Here is a 22453-nt window from a genome sequence, read left to right on the forward strand (position 1 = left end):
CTGCATTTTTTAATGCAATTATGTACTATACATATAACATAATACCAACATTCATACAGAATTGATTTCAAATTTATGTATATAAAAATGTCATTTAGCAACTAGGTACCTTAATTAATAAAATTATAAATATAAAACTTTTTAGTAAAAATGTATCGAAAGATTTCTGAGTTTTCTATCAATCGTTTTTTTTAAATCGGAATTTAGGATTTTCGAATTCACTAATAAAACAACAACAAAAATAACAACTATAATGTGGGTTATGAATTATGGTTATTTTTCAGTAAGTAATTATTTTCAATTCAAAGCCAATCCTTGGCATTTAGATATAATAATAGGTTGAAACTTTATTATAAAAGAAATAAAACTCGTAATATATATTTAATCACACTCCTTTATTAAAACGAATTCTACTATTTTAATTATAGCTTACAGAATTATAAATGGTACATTCTAAACATACTTATAAAGAAATTGGATCATTTATACTTCTCTTTTACAAACTAATAAATAGGAAAAAAGCTTTATACAACACAAAAAATATTCAAAAATATTATGTAATTCCTATGATGTGCAATATTATTTTAATTTAAAATGTTCCAGCTTGTGACCAACAGCCATATACAGGTTTTCGATGGTACACGGATATTCTGAAAAGAAAAAATGTTATGTAGGATTTTTATTTGAGTTATTTTTAATTATTTTTCACCTGAATTATTAATTTAATTCATTATCCAAACCACTAAGTCTATTTTTATTATTTCTGGACTTCTTGGAATTAAAAGAAGAGATAAAATGCAATTTTTGTAGAAGCTGACCCAAAAGACTTGTTGGTCTTCACGCGGATTGTTAAACGTGCGTATTCCATTTTCTCTCCCTAGAAATCTTGTACAAACTAAGGTATTTGGTCGTTGGTAGGATTAAATCTTAACTAAATTTTATTTTTTATTTAAGTAGGAAAACTTAAAATATATGAATAATCCCTAATATTTAATACCTTATTGATATAATTTAGTAAATTGTTAGACTGGATGTAGGAAGCTGCCCTCAGTCTTCTAACCCCAAGGCCTATACCATATTGTTTAGCGTATTGTTTGAAATATATTCAGATTTCAAAGACAATAATTGTGTTAAGTTCAGGGAAACCGAGCTTTGTCGTTTAGTTTCAAAGCTAACAGTCGCTATTGTTCAATTAGAGGCCAGTTGAGACTGACGTGACGGAAATATATATATGTAGTTTTGAGTTCGTCTTGAAATATATCAGAGATTCAAATGTTTGGTAAGTTTATGATGGTGAATGATGTATTTTTAAAACTGGTCTCATGAACAATATTAGCTATTAACTAGAGGAAAAATGTTCAAAACAGAAGGGATGCTATTGTTAATTTATACGCGGCTTCGCCCGCGCAGTCAAATAAAAACCCGCATAGTTCCCGTTCCCGTGGGATTTCCGGGATTATGTCATTTTCCCGGGATAAAAAGTAGTCTATGTCCTTTCTCGGGTATCAAAATATCTCCATAATAAATTTCATAAAAATTGGTTCAGTAGTTTAGGCGTGATTGAGTAACAGACAGACAGACAGAGTTACTTTCGCATTTATAATATTAGTATGGATGACAATCAAAAAACAAATCTCTCCATTATGCAAAGTTTCTGCAGGCATTTATAAAGCGGGTTTTATACGGTAAAAAATGTCATCCTATATCAATAAAAGAAAAGCAATGATGGCTCTTTGGTGAGGAGATCCAACTTCAAATCGATTATTCGTTTATACGATTTTTATTGAATTAATGTTATGTATGTTAACATAACCATTGCTCAAACGGCGAAGGGAAACATCATGAGGAAACCGACATGTCGAAGAATCAAAAGTTTGACGACATGTGACATACGCCAACCCGCATTTGGCCAGCGTGGTGGATTATGGCCTGTACCCTCATAGGAGGCCCGTGTCCCAGCAGTGGGAACGTATATAGCCCATATGGGCTGATGATGATGATGATGATGATATCGTCAATACATACCAATATCCACCCATTGCTCTTCAAAGCCTGCTTCAAGACGCGCGGCTGATATGGCGTCACGGAAAGCATGGGTGATCACTGCAGCTAAGCATAGGGCTGGTTCTCCGGTTGCTGGTGAAAGTATACAAAAACATATCTATACTATATACTATAATAATATTATAAAGAGGAAAGGTTTGTATGTATGTATGTATGTATGGTTTTAACGCATAAACTACTGGACCGACTTTGATGAAATTTGGCACAGATAATCTTTAGACCCTGAGAAAGAACATAGGCTACCTTTTATTGCGAAATATGTACCACGGGTGAAGCCGGGGCGGACCGCTAGTTAGCTATAAAGGTATTAAGATTTATTATACTAAAAAAAAGGGAAATATTTTAATGAGATATTACGATTTTGTTATTCTCAATTTTTCATGTGAACAAGTTTAGATAATTATTAATTACCATTAAAAATAACCACCGATTAATTTTGATTTCAGATGAAAACACTGGAATCTTTGCATTTGAAAATACATTTTATCTTCTTCGTTATATTTTCATAATAAATATGACTTTAATGTATGCAAACTTATCAAAAATTTACATTAAAACACTTTAAACTCAGGTCATTAGCCATTAATATTCGACGTACTGCTTAACACGATCCTCTTGTTAGATATTTTTGTTAGCAAAGATTTAAAACTATCATGCATGCACTTAACAACATAATTTTGTACTATACTTATAATTTACTAAAAAAAACACGTTCGGCATTTATTATTTATTTAGGTATTTTAATAAGAAATAAGCTAAAATCAGATACATGAAGCATTATTAATAATACCACGCAAAACCAATTTTTTCCATATTTTCTTACCTTTAGATTGCAAAACACCACAGGAATTCGTCGAATTTCTTCGAAAATACACCCTAAAATCAGCTGGTATATCCTTAATACCAGGGGGCTTATAATTCCAAGTGCGAGTCGTCAGAAGTTCGCCCGTATTCTTGTCATAGATTAATTTCTCCGATGTCCAATAACCCAATCCCATTACAAACGCCCCTTCAATCTGTACGAAATAATTGATTTCATCATATTTTTAAGAAACTCCCTTAGATTTTAATAAAGCCTTTTGATTTAAATCTTTGTTTAAAAGAGTGGTTAAAACTTTTTTTTACCTTGAGTCATGTTGTCGTGATCAAATTTAACGCTTTCTTTCTTACATATATTTTGTTTTCTAATTAACAGTTAACTCAAGACGAGTTTCATCAAAATAGCATCTTTAAAAATGTATTTTTATTCGGCACTTCCGTTCAATCGATTATTCAATAAATTTTTTTTTCTGAATTCGCAAACTACTATTTCTGACAAATATTATTTAATTGTACAAGATACTTACTTGAGCTACATCTATTTCAGGGCTCAAACTTCTTCCAGTATCTTCAAGAAGATCGACTCTCTTTACTTCATGGTTTCCAGTCAAGCAATCGACTTCTACTTCTAACGCTACTACTCCATAAATATCATAAGGTTTAACAGGCTCATTAGTAGAATACATATAAGAGGCTTGTAAGTAAATTCCTGAAGCATGTGCTTTTTGTATTAGTTCCTTCCATTCTGGTTTATCTAATTCATCCCTAATAGGTTTTAATCTTTCTAGAAGTATCTCACAAGCTTTCATAGTAGCATACGCTACGCATTCGCTACCTACACTCGCTCCAGTCGCCATACAATTAGGAGAAGTAAAACTATTACTAGGTTTTATAGAAATTTTATCTAGATCAATTCCAAGTACATAAGCACAGACTTGAGCCACTTTAGTATTAACCCCTTGACCCATTTCAATAGCACCGTGTGTTACAGAAACTGTACCATCAGCATGATAAATAGAAACTAAGGCATTATATGGACCTATGTAAAATAATTCATAAGTCATTGGCATTATTTTTAAGCCACGCTTCCTCCATCTGTTTTCTTTATTAAATTGTTGTACAATTAGCTCTCTATTGTGGAAGTCAGAGTCTGTTTTCAATTGATTTATTAATTCTGGTAATGGGTCGTCTTTTTTCATGTTGAGTATACGAACTTCGATGGGATCTTTTTTTAGTGTGTAAGCAATTTTCTCCATTATATATTCACATATTGCAATACCTTCCATTGAACCTAAAATTTAATTCATGTAGCATTAATAAAGTCATATTTTTAGGTTAGTAGGTTTAATTAAACCTACTTTAAACAACTTATCGAAATTCTTAACGAAAAATTTATTCAAGAATTAGATTTTTTTTTAAAAGCAGTTTCAAAATAAAGTTAATTAAAAATTATTGTTAATTTCAGCAGTTACTACAACAAACTCTGGCTTTTGGTCATTAAAAATAATTAAGAAACAGAAAATGGAATGGACAATTATTTTAAAATAAATGTAAGTTATTATATTAATATTAATATTTTTACCTGGTGCTCTACACCAAGTCGTGGAAGGCGTATCCGTATGGACAGTATAAGTTTCAAACGTCCATCGCTTAGTGGTATAACAATTGCCAATAATATGTCCCAGAGTAAGACCAGCTATCATTTCATTCTCTGCACAGCCCAAATCTTGATAGTATTTCAGTTTTAAATACTGAATTTCCCCTTGCTTATTCACGCCAACCTGTATCAATGATTTCGTTTATTAGTTCTGCTAAAACTTATCAACTGATTTAAAAAAAGTTCTCAATTCGACTGTCTTTTTATTGGGTTTGATACCTCAGAACTTTCGACTGGGTGAACCGATTTTGATGAATCTTTTTTTATCAGAATTAGCAGATGTCTCTCGTCTTCCATTTCTGTCAAAATGAAAGTTTTTGAAATGATAATTTTGTAGTATTTGTATAAATACCTCAAAGCTGCAGTACGTTGGCGCTCGTTTTCCAACAATCTTCATATTGTCTTGCAAAGACAGAACGAATCTGCAAGTTTTGTTTAGTAAATGCGATACTATTGCAGCTGCACACGCGACCTGTAACGATCTTGTTATTTTGCCGCCGTAAGCTCCTCCTACTCTTTTGACTGTTACGTTCACTCTGGAAGGAAAAACGTGAAATTATCGATATGGAAATGCTTTCAAATCTTTTTTTAAGTAAAAAATAATAATGCAAAAATGCTGATAATTTTTTAATAAACTTCAATTGATGTTTTTGTTTGCGTACTTATTTTCAAACGACAACCTCAGAGAATCTATATGATTTAAAATCACATAACTACAGTTAAATGTAATTTGTAGTTAAGTATCAAAGCAGTAATATTGCATTTTTTGGTAGCATTGTTTCAATGATACCTAAAAATACAATATTCATATATTCCGTACTAGCTGTGCCCTGCGCGCTGCGCGGTTTTACCCGCAGTACTCCGCTCTTGTTGGTCTTAGCGTGATGATAAATAGCTTATAGCCTTCCTCGATAAATGGGCTATCTACCACCGAAAGAATTTTTCAAATCGGACCAGTAGTTCCTGGGATTAGCACGTTCAAACAAACAAACTCTTCAGCTTTATAATATTCTTATAGATTATAGATGATCATAACTATTTATTATCACTTAACTAATTATGATGACTACTTCAAAAGTAAAATCTTCTTACCGATTCAGAGGTACATTTAGACAATTTGCCACAGCTATACTAGTCGCGTCCAACCACTGCGTCCCTGCATATACATCTAAACCATCCTCATTTGGCACTGTTACACAAGTTTGAGTCTCCATATAATAATGATACTGAGACCCCAAATTAATTTCACCATAAATAACACATTGAACATCCTTTCCTATTTCTGTAGGTTCAATTATTTTAAATGTTTTCACTCTTTTCTCTCTTTCAGGCGATTTCAGAACATCTGCTATTGTTAAAAGTGGTTTATTGGTGTTAATCGATTCATATTCAACTTTAACTAACTTCGCAGCACGAGTAGCAAGCTTTTGATTGTTTGCAACTATGATTCCCACAGGTTGTCCATGATATTTAACAGTTTTGGAACATAATATTTCTTCTTTGTCAGCTGTTAATGGAATAGCTGGAGGTGTGAATGTGTTCTCACCGGGAACATCTTTCGCTGAATAAAAAGCGGTTACACCAGGTAATTTCTAAAATATAATACTTACTTAAATTACTTTAGAAAACGAATAGTTAATTTAGTAGAGTCTATAATAATATTATTCGAACAATATTGTTAGCTTAAGTTAAAGCGTATTATTAAACTGTAAATATAGCAAAGGCAAAAGGTGCTTTTTTTTATGAAATATGTCATTTTTATTTAAAAAGTGCAATACTTACCAAGGCTTCACTTGCATCACATTTCTTAATAATACTACCAGCAGGCACATCAGCAGTTACAAACACACCAAATACTTCGTCATTTTGTTTCGGTAAATCATTTGCAAATAACGCTTCACCACTACATTGTAGTAATGCTTCTAGTTTTGGTATAGGTTGGTTTAAAGGCCAAATGGTTTTATCAGTTTCGTACATTTGGGTTCCTTGTGATATAATTCTCTTTATCACTTCTGACCCAGATTTATATCTGGGGTTTAATTTATCATCTGGACATAGATGAAGGATTGCCTAAAATAATAAGTATTTTAATGTAAGTATCGCAAATGAGTTTTAATTATATCAAATAAATTATTCTAGTTACTTTATAAAACAAAGAAACAGCTAGTAATTTTCGATAAGTCTGCGAAGGTTCCGTTGGCGCCGTTTCTACAATCATTTCGTCAAATAAAGTTTTAAGTGCTCTTTGCAGGACTTCATCCGTGAATGGATCTTTTTCTTTTAAAAAGGTTTCTGTCTGAATGGCGTGTGTGAATTGAGACGATATTCCACCAAAGACCATCGTTATATTTTCTAAAACTCGACTGTCCTTTTTAAATTTGAAGAAAAATCCAGCATTAACAGCTGCATGAGCATTTTGTGATCTGGGCATAATCTGAAATATTTTAAAAATTATTAATATATAAATGGAATTATCTCAAATCCGTTATATAAATTATTTGTCTATAGAGTACCTTGTATGTTTTTATGCAGCAAAAGCTTGGCAGAGGTGGTAGAACAAAATTTAAAACTATTTTTTTCCTCATGTCATATTTCAAAAAGTCCTCTAAGCTCATTATTTTACTTTCATTCATACTAGCAGCTAAAATTATAAATATTAATTATATTTAGCTATACTTTTAAATTATTTTAATATGTATAGTAGAAAGCAAAAATGTTCTAACCAACAGTTACCATAGCACCGACCGTTTCAAACAGAACAAAGGGGTCCGATTGAAATTCATTATTTAAATATTTAAGATACAAATTCCCACCGATTGTTCCAATCTATAAAATAAAATGGTTATTATAATTTAACTTTGAACCTTAATATAATTTAAATAATTAAATACATTACATTTTTAACAGGAATATGAGCCACCAAATCCAAGTGTTTATTAAATTCTTTCAAATACGCAAAGTCTTCATTTTCCGATGATAACTGTTGAAATATTTCAACCATATCAGTAAGTGTTGTTCCTGCTCCTAGTATTAGGTTCACATCTTGTGTGTGACCCTTTAGTTCAGCAATATTGAATATATCTATTACATTTTCTGGATAACTTGTGACGTGGTAGACACCTGGTGAATTAGCTTGTGTTAATACTATTACCTATGTATGATATTTTAATTAGGTATATGAAATATTATCTGCTCAAATTCAATTCGATCCGACTATATGTAATTTGTTACTTTAGAAACTACCTACTTATAATTTTATTTTTCTAGTTCACTTACCTTGTCCAGTATTACCAGCAATCAATTTATAATTATCAGATTCATTCATAGCTTTAAACGCCTGTCGTAAGCTATACACTTTAGACCATTTATATTGTTGGGATTGTAATACCCTTACTTCATTATCATTTTTATTAAGAATACACCAATCATCTTTGAAACTATCATAAGCATTGTAACATTCCTTATGGTGACAATTTTCTTTACATTTAACACCACATGTATTGAATAAATCTAAATCTTCAATATCTTTAAGTTTTTTATCAATATTTTGGCCAGGATTAGTAGCGAAACTTTTAAAGGCATCAGCAATTGGTCTATATCCAGTACATCTGCATATGTTACCAGAAAATGAATTTTCAATTTCTTCTGCTGTTAGCTTTCCATTTTTAGACATGTAAAGACTGAATAACAGATTTGAAATATTGTAGACCACTATTATCTTTAAAAATAAATTTACATTCATACTTTTAAAATAAATATAAAATATGTAAAAGATTTCAAGGGACGAAACGACTAGATGTCATAAAACAGAAACAATTACCTACTTATATTTCATTTAGGACTTAATAATTCTATTATTTATATCTTACTCTCATTTACCTGTAAAAGTTCATAACCCAACCAGGAGTGCAGTAACCACACTGAGTACCGTTAAATTTGGCCAGTCTACTCTGAATTTCATGATAGCCAATTATCCTGTTTCCTATTCCTTCTACCGTCGTGATTTCCCATCCGTGACACGACAAAATGGAAACAAGGCACTGAAATATTTAAATACGAAAGAAGTATGATAAACTTTTAAATTGATAAGGTTTATAAGATGATATAATCGTTGGAGGGAATCTAAAAAAAAACTATTCGATTTATAGACTGAGAATTTGGTGCCTGAAAATAAGGAATTTTGCACAGTTTTACCTATAGGTTTTTATCCTAGTATTGACATTCATTTAAAGAACCATTTAACCAATAACATGTAAGATTTTCTAGAAGTTTCCTTACCGAATTAACAGCAAACGTCTTAACTTCATAGCTAGGTGGTAGTGACGCTTGGACACTCACGATGCAGGCCCCACAACCTCCCTCATGGCACATGGCTTTAGTACCACTTAATGTTACTACACTTCTTATGTAGTCATTTAGAGATACTTCTGGACCGTATCTACCATCGGCTAAAAAGTTTATTGGTAAAAATAGAATGTATAGGAAAGTCCAATGATTTTATACACCTTTGTATACCTATAATTTTGAATTATAATTTTGTGCGTATGTAACAAATATTTGGATTAAGTTTAGTTTTTATACATTTTCTTTGAAAGGCTTAAAATTTAAAACGAGGAAACTGTTTTTGTCAGTATGATTAGCTTAAATAAATTAAATTTCAGGTACGTTAGGTACTAAAAGGTTTGTTTCAGGCCTCGTAGATTTCTTTTTATAAGCATATAATATAAAGTTTTATATAAAATATCTATCTAGAACGACTAAAACAGACAAATGATTTATTTATAAACTTTCGTGAGAAACTTCAGTTGAAAACTTGGAAATAATTGAGTATTAAACTTTCACAAGACGGAATGTTACCTTCATATTGTTTCCCATTTATTTTGAAAGTGATCAGCGCCATCTGTAATCTGTTTAAAAATCGAATTGAATTTTCTTTAAGAATGTTGGATTCTAAAGATAATTCTTGTCAGAAAATTATAAATTTAGACTAAAATTGGCAATTTTGTTTGCAAAAATCTAATTATAAATAATCAATGTTGTCAGAATTTACAGAACTATTCTAAAACTTTTCTATTTTCACACGAAAGATATCGAAATTGTAACAATTAGGTATCGAAATAATATTTTCTATATTTTACAACTTTTTATGCTCTTTTTTGTAAATTGCTCCCAACTAAAATATATTTTCTGTTTACGACGATATAATAGCAAGCTTAACTAGCTACTAATGAATTGTTGATGGCAGTGAATGGGAATAATGCTTAAAAATGAAAATAATGAAACCATTTCATGCATTGTGCTGTTCTGATATAATTTGTGTAATGATACCATTAGTGTGACCTTGTGAATTAGTATTGTGTGGAAATTGCTTAATTTTATTTAATAAACTGAGTATAAAGAGAAGATAATTGGTCAAATGGAAAGATATATGGGTATAACCGCGAAAAATTGTCCCGTTACATTCATGACATCATAACAAACGTTACATACATGACTGAATGTTACTTACATGACCATTATAAAGCTTAGTACATATATCAGTTATCTTTTCTTCCTAGCATTAAAAAGTTAACGTCGACACGGTGTCTTACACTCACACGACAGGAAAAAATGGAGATATAGGCAGGTAAAACCAATTCATATCATAAAATAATGAATTAAAACAAAAAGATGCATAAATCAAAATTGTATTGAAAAAAAATGATATTTTTTCCGCTTTTTATTCCTTTCTGCATTTTTCGTTTGTAGTTCTTTATATTTCTCGGGATTTTGAACTTGTAACTTCTCTCGATATTTTTTTTGCCTTTCGGCATTCGTCAACGCCATCTGTAATTTGATTTTCTCATTTGAAAAAATAATTAATAAAAAAAATTAAAAAAACCCGACTGACACTGCAAACACGCAGTCGGAGGCTACACGGCTACAAAATATTACTGGCCTCTACCCATTCTATACATCTTATATAGCCTCCGACTGCGTGTTATGAATTTGCAGTGTCAGTTTTTTATTTTTTTATTAATTATTTTATTTTATTCTTTTTTTTGAACAATCAGGTAAAACATATTAAGGTAATGGAAAACTATAGATAAAGACCAATCCAATGATATCTTGCACATCAAAATCCGTTCAGCCGTTTAGATTTGAAAATATTATCGTCCTTTTTTCGCGCAATTTTTTAATAGACCTATGTGTTCTAAGCCTAACAACATGTCATGACTGTAACGTAACACATTTCGTTACATATCGTTACCATCATGACAAAAAATGCGGGCGACATAACCTTAAATTAAAATTACTACTCGATTGTGAATGCTAAGAACCACGAAGTAGTCTTATTCTTTAGTTTTATAGTAAACCTACGTAAAGATTTATAATAATAAGACAGAATATATATACTTACCTCGCAATCGAACACTTTAAATACCCTTTTTTCGAGCGACAAATCTCACATCAACACAAAACACCATTTCTCTCAAAAAAAAATGGCTGCTTTTGTTTTTTAAATGTTGCCAGCATGCCAAATAGTGTTGCCACTCAATAAAATAAAAGAAGGATTCTGATAATTCTTATAGTATGGCAGTTAGAGACGTTACATACGTGACGTTACACACGTATAAAAAAAGTGGACAGTTTTTAAAATAATAATAAAAAATCGATTAAGGCCTTGTGCATTAATAGATTTTTATGTACATGTTGAATAAGAACCGAATAACTTAAACTTTTCATAAAAATGCGAGTCAGTCATACCATTTCGTAGGGGTTATCAGTTTTTGTCACAAGGGTGTTAGGTGGACAAATATTTTTTATATGGACAGAAAAGTGGAGCCAGTAAAAAAAATATAAAATAAAATATTTCTGCAAGAGATAGATTGAGTTTTATGAAATAATCTAAAAGAACACAAGCATACCTTTTATTACATATCTAACAAAACACTTGTTGTCAAAAAACGTTGATGCTATATGAGAAATAAAATGGGAACATTGAAAAAATAATTCATGTACAATTTTTCGCGGTTTTACCCATATAATATTATTGACTAGCTTAGGAATTTTTTCATTTGAATATCTACGAATGTTTGTTCCTCTCAAAATCAGTTCAATCAAGTTGGAAAATTTACCTACTGTAATCGTTAAAAATTTTATGAAAATCGGTTAAACAGTTTGAAAGTACAATATAGACAACTTACGAGATATTTTGTACATCAATACTAGTTATAGGTTTACTATTGATAATTTTCTTTTATCAATGATGATGAATGATGATCTTTAGATATATTTTATTCAACAAAAAAATCATCCTCAAGAGTATGTTATATAGCAAATTAAAACCATGACGAAGCTGCATATTACAGTTTATTTTAAAATTGGAATTCTACCTACTTACACTCCAATTGAGATAATATACTAATTTAAAAGCTTAAATTATTCCACTTACAATTCAACAAAATTCTTCTATGAACCTCTCTAAGCTGTATAGACATCACTAATGCGAACATGTTCAGTTTTAAGGCTCACAGTTTTACGCCATTGAACGTAACCTACCGTAAATAATAACAGCAGAGACAGTTTAAACAATTTAATATTAGCCGTAGCAGTAAATAATGCTATTATGAGAAGGTCAGGTCTTTATTTTATGGTAGTTGATAACGGGCATGCACTGTGTTATTACTCGTATTTACTGAGCATAATTTGAAGTTATTGCAAGCTCAATAGATATTTGCGAGACTATGGGGTATATTATTTTAGAAGTTATTATTATGTTACGTTTCCTGAAGGGATAACTCTACAAAATGTGTGCTTGATGTTTGTGAATTCTGTTATTCAAGTGTAGGTTTTCTTATGTAACTGACATTACAGTAAGTTTAAACTAACTTTAGTTTTAGGCCCTTTTAGTTTAAAATATAATTTATTACGTAACTAACGAGTTCTTTTGTACGTCTCGTAATTAGAGACAGTGAATCTTCATTTAAATTTATATTTTTAATTCTCAGCTTAATTTTTGTTTTTCTTTAGTCTCCCCTATGTTAAGTTACTTTTCATGTTACGTTAGCTGATAAGGGTTTAAAAAAAAGTATTATAATGAAAAATATAGCGTTTTATATTCGTAAAAATGTATTACTTGTAAACAAATATGTAATACTTAATACACGAGTACAGGCTCCACTTATTAGAAAACTTCCTGTGTTCAAATAAGCGAAAAATTTCACAATTTTGTTCAATGTTGTTTACGCAGTGGGTGCACAAATAAATTATACTCTACCTACTTGAAAAAGAAGGTATTTACTGTATCCTTCTCAATATTATTACACACAGGGACTATACACACATCAACAAAGTCTAGGGATGTTTTGTGTTGTACAAAACCTTAAAATCTATGAAGAATTTTGCGATATTGTAAATGTTGTTTCAAATACTTACTAAACTAAAATGAAGCTGTAAGGTTGTTGTTTTGAAAATAAAATTATTTCAGTCTTAGATAGCCTATTTATCGAGGGAGCCTATAGGTGCCCATAGCTTAGGCACCTATAGTCCATCATCACGCTGAGACCAAGCTGACCATAACAATAATATATTAATATTTTTACGTATATTTTTTGTAAACTAGGTAGGTACTAAACTAGGTACTTGTATTTAAAATTGTTATAGATATTATATTTTCTAGGAAACTGTAATCAATCACAAAAACTTGTCAAACGTTGAAGATATCAAAATATAAATTGGTTTTCAAATCATTTACTTGCCCTTAGGTTGTATTTATTATGAGAAATCAAAGCAACAGATTACTTGTTTATTTGGTTTTCGTTTTGTAGTATTTTATTGACATAAAACTAAGTAAAGCCCGCGGCTTGATTCACGTGGACTTTACAGAAAGGATTTTTGCTATCCAATATATTATATCCAGTTTCAGTCATTTTTTTATTTCCAAAATTATATTTTAACCCTTTTAGGGTTGGCATCCCAAGGCTCTATAACAGCTCAGGTTTTTACAAACATATAAAATATATTATTTATTATCTTTGTAAATAAATACTGCATTGGCGTTTTTGAGGACTAAGTAAATTGTCAAAATAATTATAATGTACTCTGCGTTTACCATTTCCTTATTTTAGGGGAGAATTTTTGCTCCTGGATACAGTCTGTCCTTTCAAACCTCAAGGCGCAATATTTTTGCTTTTCCGTCGCTAAATGTAAGTATCATGTTTCGCAATTCTTCAAAAATAAACACACCTGTTGAAATTATTTCTTATATTTAGTTCCATAACAAATTAGAAATAAATTAATTTATTCGTTTTTTTATTAAGTACTAAAAAAAGGGTCATGAAAACAATCAGTTAACTCATATATTTATTAGATCTTAATCTTTATTTAACAATTTTATTTTATCATAACGCTTATAATATAAAATTTCTCCGAATAATATAAAAATAGTGATCACAAAGGAAACTAGTAAAATTATAACTGGTATAATAGTATAATCCGTGTAGGATCTCTCGTGGTCGTTACATGAAAAGGCATGCTGACTCTTCAGTAACATTCGACGGACTAGGCCCGTTTCTTTTGCTTTTAGAATCCTAGAAAAAAAGTATTATAAATAAATAATTGTAAGGATAAGTTAAGTCAAATAATATTTAGATAAATAAACCTGCAACCGTTGTTCTGCAGGACACTACTATAAATATAATTAGTATTCCTCATTGGTTAGAATCGTATGTCGATCAAATAAAAATACTATCAACATATTTTGACTGACCGGTTGGCTTGGTTGCAGTGGCCCTGCCTTCCAAGCCAGAGGTCGTGGGTTCGATTCCCACCCGGGGCAAATATTTGTGTGATTAACATAGATGTTTGCTCTGTATCTGGGTGTTAATTATCTATATAAGTATTTATTTAAAAATTATATATGTATGTTTATCAGCCATCTGGTTTCCATAACACAAGCGAAAGCTTAGTATGGGATCAGATCGTGCCATGTGTGAAAATTGTCCTGAAATATTTATTTATTTATTTTAAAAATAAGATGTAGAAAGAATAAGTTAGACCATTTTATCGAGTTTTGGTGTATCTATTCAGCTTTAACAGACAATAACAACCTCTTTTGAATTACTTATTGAGTCTATTTAAGGTATAAGATAATAATATACGTTACATTTGTCATATTGTAAAAACTACTAAGTTCACTTACCCTATCTTAAATTCATCCTTGAACGGAAACTGTTTGGACGTATAGAAATATTTCTTCACCATAGAATACAAATCAACTTCAATAAGGTCGCATATCGCATCTTTGTCCAACGCTGGAAAATGGAGGAACGGAAATTGAATGGCCATGTTAAGAATTGAGATGGGTTATAAACGCCATGCTATGAATTTAAGGTGTTTTTCCGCTACGTGAGAAAGGTGCACGTTAAATTGTTTAAAAAATCATTCATTTATCTAAGGAAAAGTAAATTTTCTTAAATGTTATGTGCACTTTTCGCAAATAATTCTATTTAAGAAGAATACATTATCAAAGTTATTCCCTATAAAATTTTGCTTGCTTTGTAATACTTAAAATATAACGAGAAATGTAAGTTATATACAGATTTATTGTACAATGTCTAGGTACTTATTTAATCTTCAAATATCACATACATATACAACAATCTTTTAAAAACACAACAAAGACTATGAAAATCACCAGGGCCATTTAGTCCTTCATTTTATGTCGTTAAGATGCATCTGATAAAAGCGATTATATTTGAAAATATATTATTATGCTTAGACATAATAACATAGAAGCAAAGTGACATAGTCGTTCAATAACCATGGTGGTGACATTGATGTAGATATATTACTTACTAGGTTTCCGCCCGCGGCTTCGCCCGCGCAGTCAAAGTAAAACCCGCATAGTTCCCGTTCCCGTGGGATTTCCGGGATTGCGTCATTTTCCCGGGATAAAAAGTACCTATGTCCTTTCTCGGGTATCAAAATATCTTCACACCAAATTTCATGAAAATTGGTTCAGTAGTTTAGGCGTGATTGAGTAACAGACAGACAGACAGAGTTACTTTCGCATTTATAATATTAGTATGGATTATTTTTAAGTTAATAAACAGTTAAAATTAATACATCATAATAATGTAGATAACCTCTTCTAACGCAAAATATTTCTCAAATGTGATCTAACGTGACACGAACAAAATTTGTGAAAACTACGTGAAAACTAAAACCAATATGCAATTTCTAATAACTTTAAAAGCTGAGTGTTTTCAATACTTCGCAACAGCCAACAATTAGATATTTTAAACAAGTACTTAAATAATATAAATAATAACTAACATCTCTTTATTATAGGGTATAACGAGGTATAATCAGACAAAACTGCGGTTTTGGTACCCTTGAGTGCCTCTAAGGCGGATGAAACATTCATTATTTTGACGTTATCCATTTTTTTGCTTATGAGACTCAGGTTTTTATCCATTCGTATATGTGGATTCTGAAATGTATGAAGATGTTATAAGTATGTTAAAAGATTTTTTAATTAATTTATGCCATAAACATATTATTTTGTTGTTAGAAAGTTTTTTTGTTAATAGTATTCTTTCTATGTGTAGCTTAAAATTAACGATTTTTTTCTCAATTTCTTTTTGTTTATACTATCTGTGTAAAATTTAATAGTATTGCTATATCGAGAGCGGTTGAAAGACAAGAAATAATAATTATATTACTTTGGTAATATTCAGACAGTTCAGACAGGTCCAAATGTAATTCTAAATTACCAATTTAAATATAAAACAGTCCGATACAAATATTTCCGTATCACATGTATATGACAGAAAAATTAATGTGACATACTACCCACACATGTCAATATCAATGATTGCTATAAATACAAGATAAATAGGTACTTATGGCTATAGTAATAAATGCCAGTTTGATTTGAAGGAAAATATCGGATTTGCGCCTTGAAAATATTTTGTTTTTGTACAAGATTTTTGTTTTTATTAACGCTTCATTTACTATTTATATTATCTATGGTGTATCTTGCAATCTTTTTCCCGGAGGCATCTGTTATTGGAGGAAATGTATGGAGGTGTAGAAAAACTAACAGCTTTTTCAAGGCGGAAGTTTAATATCTTATGAGGTTTTGGAGTATTTTTGTACTACTTTTTATGAGACTATTTTTTTGTATCTTAAAATTTCGTGCGAGATTTAATTAGATAAAAAATGTTAGATCTCATAATAGTCAGATTAATATTAATATTATTATATTATGCACCATATTGAAATGTTGTATAATTTTTAGTTATTTCTTTAAATAGGTATAGTTTTCAACGATAAGATTTCGAGGAGAGAAGGTTCAGAGGAGACTTAAAAAATTCGATTTTCTTGGACAAATGTGGTTTTACATTTATATTTTATAACATAACGAAAATCGATTAGTAAAATGTGAATTGCAAATGGAATCACTACATAGTATAAAACAAAGTCGCTTTCTCTGTCCCTATGTCCCTTTGTCTATCTTTAAAACTACGCAACGGATTTGGATGCGGTTTTTTTAAATAGATAAAGTGATTCAAGAGGAAGGTTTTAGTATATAATTTAATAGGTTTTAGACAAAGCGGGCGAAGCTGCGGGCGGTAAGCTAGTTTATATATAAAAACACACTTACTGGTCTAGCTGTTAAAGTATCTTGTATTATTGCGAGCTCATAATCACTCCTAGCCAAGGCTTGTAGATCCATAGCTCTGTCGTTATCATTCACTATGTGAGAGAGAAGGTTAGATGTATAGAAACAATGTATGACGTAAGAGCATAGGATGAAAAACAGGTAGGCTATACGACGTGAATATAAGTTAGCCTGGAGGGGTAATACTGAAACAAAAAAATTGGTTGTCTGTAAAGTCGGTTTACTGACGATAGTTGAACGTGACAACGGCCTATTGTGCTTCTTTGTCGCTCGTTCCGCGTCTCGCTTGCACTTCTCGCCTTACATGGAACGCCTCAGAGCGAGGTAACGCCGCATGAGTCATGTTTTTTCGTGCGTGCAGCCGGCTATCGAATTATAAGACGTTGTCACGTCAAAAATTGGTTGTCTGTAAAGTCGGTTTACTGACGATAGTTGAACGTGACAACGTCGTTTCTGCTTCTTTGGCGCTCGGTCCGCGCTCTCGCTTGCACTTCACGCCTTACATGGAACGCCTCAGAGCGAGGTAACGCCGCATGAGTCATGTTTTTTCGTGCGTGCAGCCGGCGCTATCGAATTATAAGACGTTGTCACGTCCAAATATGTATAATTATTTATTAATATAATTTATTTGTAAAAAAAAAGTATTTATGAACTTACACAGATAATCAAACTCATAACCCGTAACGGCACGGGTCATAGAAGTTTGTACTATTCAATACTCTGTGTCAGCTTTAAAAATTTAAATTTTTAAACTGTCAAAATGTAATTAATCATATACCTACTATCCTAAAGGCTACCCTACTAATATTATGAAGGTTTTTTGTTACTCTTTTACTCAACAGCTTATGGATGAAAGGAAAAAATACGTTTTTGTAAGTTTTTCTAAATGTACCGGATGTCCTAATCAAAGTTGAGAGGAGATAGCAAACTCAACACACAATAATCCGTAAAATCAGCATTCAAAGTAATAAATATAAAATAATATATGCATAGATAACACACAAGGTGTCATTACAAAGTCTGAGTTACAATAGACATTGTCCCCCCATTAACTGTTGATCTGTGATGCCCTAGTAGACCGGGAGATACTGACACAAAATTTCGAGTCATTTGTAACAGGATGGCGGTTCTACAGGGGTCTTAGTACGCAATAATAAAAAGAAAAATGATGGTGTGATCGCTGGTATCGGTGGTTTAGTCGCGTGGGCGTTAGTCGAACTCGTCGGAAAATAGCGAAAGTCAAACGATTTGTAACAGTATGGCACTTATTTTTCCTGGAAGTTTGAGGATCAAAGAATATAAATACAAAATTTCAAAGATCTAGGTGTTGGAAATCTTCACTTATATAAATTAATACTAAATTAATTTTTCAAGTATGACAGCACTTTTTCCCCCTACTAGAAGTATGGCAAATATAATAATGGTCACATTTTATCAAATACTCTCCAAAAATCCAAATGCAATACTGGTACAAAAAGTTTGGCGAAATAAATTTTTTTTGCAGATTTTCGGCGGTATGGCGACCATTTGGAATCGTCCGAAAAGTATGGCATGGCGATTTTCGTAAATGGCTGCACGACGATGGTTACCTGTGCAAAAGTTAGCCTGGTACAAATGGTTGAATAATTGTTTTATTTAAATCAACATATTCGCGTCGGTATGGCGGGCTGTAAGTCACACCGGAAAAGTATGGCATGACACTACCGCCTACTTCTTTTTTATGGGCTATCGGTATATACTAAAATTTTTGTGTTACAAATCGTTTGACTTTCGCTATTTTTCCGACGAGTTCGGCTAACGCCCACGCGACTAAACCACCGATACCAGCGATCACACCATCATTTTTCTTTTTATTATTGCGTACTAAGACCCCTGTAGAACCGCCATCCTGTTACAAATGACTCGAAATTTTGTGTCAGTATCTCCCGGTCTATAGCGGTTACTGATATATTAGGAGACTATTTCACCTCGTTAAGGGAAGGCTTATCGTTAGTCATTACTTGCAAGGGAGTTGTTGTTATCCGTTGTTGGACACATAAAGGCTTATTAATATTGAACTGCTCATTTATTAAATTGTTACAGATTCTGGATGGATTAAATAAACTTTATTTAATGTTAGAATGAATGCAGCAAAGTTGTAAATGGACGGTTCGACTTATTGATTTGTAGGATTCAAATTAAATGCTATAATAACTACTGAAATATCGATCAAAATATGTATATAACGAAAAAAGAAGAAAATCATTGACTTCCTAAATAACTATAAGTCTACGTCATTGTTGAAAATATTTGTACCTAATACTGCGAACTTTACTACGATGACTAGTAGTATTATCTATTTAAGTTTGACTTAAGTTTCATTGAATTAAGTCAACATTTTGTCAATTTTACAGGTCAATGTTCTAAATCTAAAAATAATCCTTGTCCCTCTAAAAATGCCAAAAGGTTCGGATTCAAAAAGTTTCTATTTCCTTCCAAACAACTTCTAACAGGATTGCTTTGCCCTTTCTTTACCGACTTGTAGGTACACTTTTTGATACTTCAGGCGTACTTCATTAAATTGCATTTTGGTTTTTCTTTTTTGTAATTTTTATGTTTCACATTAAATTAAAGTTTTTAATGTCATAAAAAGTATGCAACTTGCCTAATAATACGAGTAGTAAATCATGTTCCACCAACTTTTTTTCATTCTTTCATACGAAAACGTCATTTCTTTCACTATACCTATTAGCAGAAAAAAAATAACCAAACATACTTACTGTGTTGACAAAAAGCAGAAAAAGCAAGCAGTAATTCATGGCAATAGCTGCATTCACCACCAATAATACGCTTTTCCCAATAGCTTAGGATATAAAAGATCAAGCTGCTAAGAAATAAGATCACAATAATACAACACCACACTCGAGGTGTGAACGGCAGGCTGTAGAATGTCTGAAGGATCTTCTTTTGCTTGTATCGAAGTAAGAAGCCAAATCTGTGAATGAAATGAAATGCTTGGATAAAACCTGTAGATAAAACTTATCCGTCCAATAAAGTATTACACGATAATATTAAAATGTCACGTAAACTGTCAAATACGGGCAATTGAATACGTTTTTAAAATGGTAGTTTTATACATTATTCGACGAATAATTTTTACTAAGGATTGAAAAAACAGCCCTATATCGAATATTAAACAAATTTTTATATTTATAATATGTACTTAACGTTGAAAATATATTACATATAAAAGATCATTACCGATTATTAATTAAAGGGTTAATTTTATGTGGTAAACTCATGTAGATAATGTGAAATAATGAATGAATGTAAACTTACCTCCATTCAAAAACAGAGTGAACAGGAAAGGCGAATTCCAAATATCGTTTATTCATTGTCATCGGTCTGACGTAGATGTCCACATAATTATTAAAGTCTGGATGTAATATCTGTTCTGTTGTTATGTTTACGTAGTTTACACTTAAAAAGATTAGAAAATATATAATAACATTTTAGAGACAGGGATTGCATACAAGATTTCCACACTCTTGCTCTATGTTCAATTATCTAGATATATTAATATTATGTGTATAGGACAAAGAAAAAATTGCAATAAGAATCGTCAAATAGCATTGTTATAATCCATACTAATATTATAAATGCGAAAGTAACTCTGTCTGTCTGTCTGTTACTCAATCACGCCTAAACTACTGAAACAATTTTCATGAAATTTGGTATTAGTCCAGGAGGAATCGGCGCATGAGTACCGAAAACTATTCCACCTCAATTTTTTTACGTGATCCTCTTCAAATTGCCCTACTGATGATATAAATGCATGTTGCCATGGGGCAACCCGGTGCCATATTGTTTAAACCGAAATTGTTTAAACAATTGCAAGGAATTGTTATTTTTCAACCGGACAAATTTTTTTTATATTTTTTATCGAAATACCAATAAAAAAGGTCCAATTACTTTTCACGATAAAGTTAATATTTTCAAAGATATGAATTTTTTAAGGTTTGAAAAATCTCAAATTTGGGTACTTTCGACCCATGAAAAATATATTTAAAAAAAAAATAATATATAAGTAATATTTTTTTTTCAATTCTCTATACAATAGTTAATAATATTGTTAATAGAGATTTAAGAAAATTTCATTGTTTATATCTGTTTTTTAATTGTTAACTTCGCGCGCTTAACTTTAATTATCCCCTATATAAAACATTAGATTTTACGAATTTCGGCTACAAATTAGAGAATGGTACTTTGCTACCTTTATTTATGAATAAAAGCCCATTCCCAACTAATCTTAAAAAACCGTGTAATTGTAAGAAAGCCTGTAAAACCAAAGCTTGTTATTGTAAAAAAAATAATATAAGTTGCATACTTCTATGTGGTTGTGATTCAGAAGACTGTAAGAATATAATATATAAAAATAATATTGATAATAAATAAATACTTATTTTTAAATCTTGTTTTATTATTTCATACTTCTCCATCTATAACTTTCGTTTGAAGAAGTTATTCAATGTAATTAATAAGGTAAAAGACCTAGTTATTGACACTTTAAATTTTATTTTAGTTAAAAAAAAAACAAATCAATTCTAATAAATTAATAAATATAATTTTTGAATTAAAAATTTTAAGATCTTTGGTTTTTTGAGAACATTTCATTCTTTTAATTAAAATCAAATTGCGAGTGTCAAACAACTAGGCCAGTGTCAATAACTGGGTCTTTTACCTTACTTTCTGTTTCAATAACAAAAAAGTAATATAAACTGACAAAAAAGTAATTTTAATTACATGTTTCAATTTATGCTTAAATAACTTTAAAAAAATTGATTTCAGAAAAAAATATATAAGAAACAAATTGTAGACAATTTAATTATTAATAAGATTGCTCTCTTTAGAAATCTTGATAAAGTTGATAGTTTTTAAGATAAATGATAAATAATGATTCAAGACACAGAGGCCGATGCAGCGCATGAGTAAGAGAGAGACGGCGATACTTAAAGGTAAGCGGCGCGTACTTGTGAGCGCGCGAAGTTAACAATTAAAAAACAGATATAAACAATGAAATTTTCTTAAATCTCTATTAACAATATTATTAACTATTGTATAGAGAATTGAAAAAAAAATATTACTTATATATTATTTTTTTTTTAAATATATTTTTCATGGGTCGAAAGTACCCAAATTTGAGATTTTTCAAACCTTAAAAAATTCATATCTTTGAAAATATTAACTTTATCGTGAAAAGTAAT

At 30.8% G+C, this 22453-nt stretch overlaps 2 protein-coding genes across 3 annotated transcripts; both read right to left on the reverse strand.

Annotated features, from left to right (window-relative positions):
- Positions 1-571: 571 nt before the first annotated feature.
- On the reverse strand, positions 572-9440 carry LOC149907208 (uncharacterized). 2 transcript variants are annotated; one of them, XM_090103586.1, is made up of 17 exons: positions 9398-9440; positions 8819-8988; positions 8420-8580; positions 8012-8220; positions 7817-7969; positions 7437-7660; positions 7264-7366; positions 7054-7181; positions 6684-6974; positions 6323-6610; positions 5633-6132; positions 4893-5076; positions 4466-4664; positions 3411-4174; positions 2888-3080; positions 2026-2136; positions 572-650 (listed from the first exon to the last, which is right to left on the reverse strand). In XM_090103586.1, the coding sequence occupies exons 1-17, from the start codon at positions 9438-9440 to the stop codon at positions 580-582; spliced, it is 3792 nt and encodes a 1263-aa protein (XP_089959712.1). In that variant the 3' UTR covers positions 572-579. The 2 variants fall into 2 exon arrangements, with proteins under 2 accessions (XP_089959712.1, XP_089959711.1); XM_090103585.1 differs by having other exon boundaries at positions 7817-8220.
- Positions 9441-13895: 4455 nt separating this feature from the next.
- LOC149907209 (ionotropic receptor 75a-like) lies at positions 13896-20826 on the reverse strand. The gene is made up of 6 exons (XM_090103865.1): positions 20529-20826; positions 19970-20184; positions 17193-17395; positions 15860-16016; positions 14724-14835; positions 13896-14112 (listed from the first exon to the last, which is right to left on the reverse strand). Exons 1-6 carry the CDS (start codon positions 20588-20590, stop codon positions 13896-13898), a joined length of 966 nt encoding a protein of 321 aa, XP_089959991.1. The 5' UTR covers positions 20591-20826.
- Positions 20827-22453: the final 1627 nt, after the last annotated feature.

The sequence above is a fragment of the Colias eurytheme genome, chromosome 7, assembly GCF_061535395.1.
Source record: "Colias eurytheme isolate Ceu_HAF_F1 chromosome 7, ilColEury1 Martin Lab GWU primary, whole genome shotgun sequence".
NCBI lineage: Eukaryota > Metazoa > Arthropoda > Insecta > Lepidoptera > Pieridae > Colias > Colias eurytheme.

Bases quoted from the DNA above. Each gene is read 5' to 3' on its own strand.
- LOC149907208 (XM_090103585.1), bottom strand. From the start codon at position 9,440: ATGGCGCTGATCACTTTCAAAATAAATGGGAAACAATATGAAG. The intron at 7,661-7,816 runs GTAAGTGAACTA...CTAATTCACCAG, and splicing joins TGCTGGTAATACTGGACAAG to GTGTCTACCACGTCACAAGT. The intron at 2,137-2,887 runs GTAAGAAAATAT...TACTTTCACCAG, and splicing joins TGGTGTTTTGCAATCTAAAG to CAACCGGAGAACCAGCCCTA.
- LOC149907209 (XM_090103865.1), bottom strand. From the start codon at position 20,590: ATGACAATGAATAAACGATATTTGGAATTCGCCTTTCCTGTTCACTCT. The intron at 20,185-20,528 runs GTAAGTTTACAT...TTTCATTCACAG, and splicing joins CACTCTGTTTTTGAATGGAG to ATTTGGCTTCTTACTTCGAT. The intron at 14,113-14,723 runs GTAAGTGAACTT...CTTTTTTTCTAG, and splicing joins AAGGATGAATTTAAGATAGG to GATTCTAAAAGCAAAAGAAA.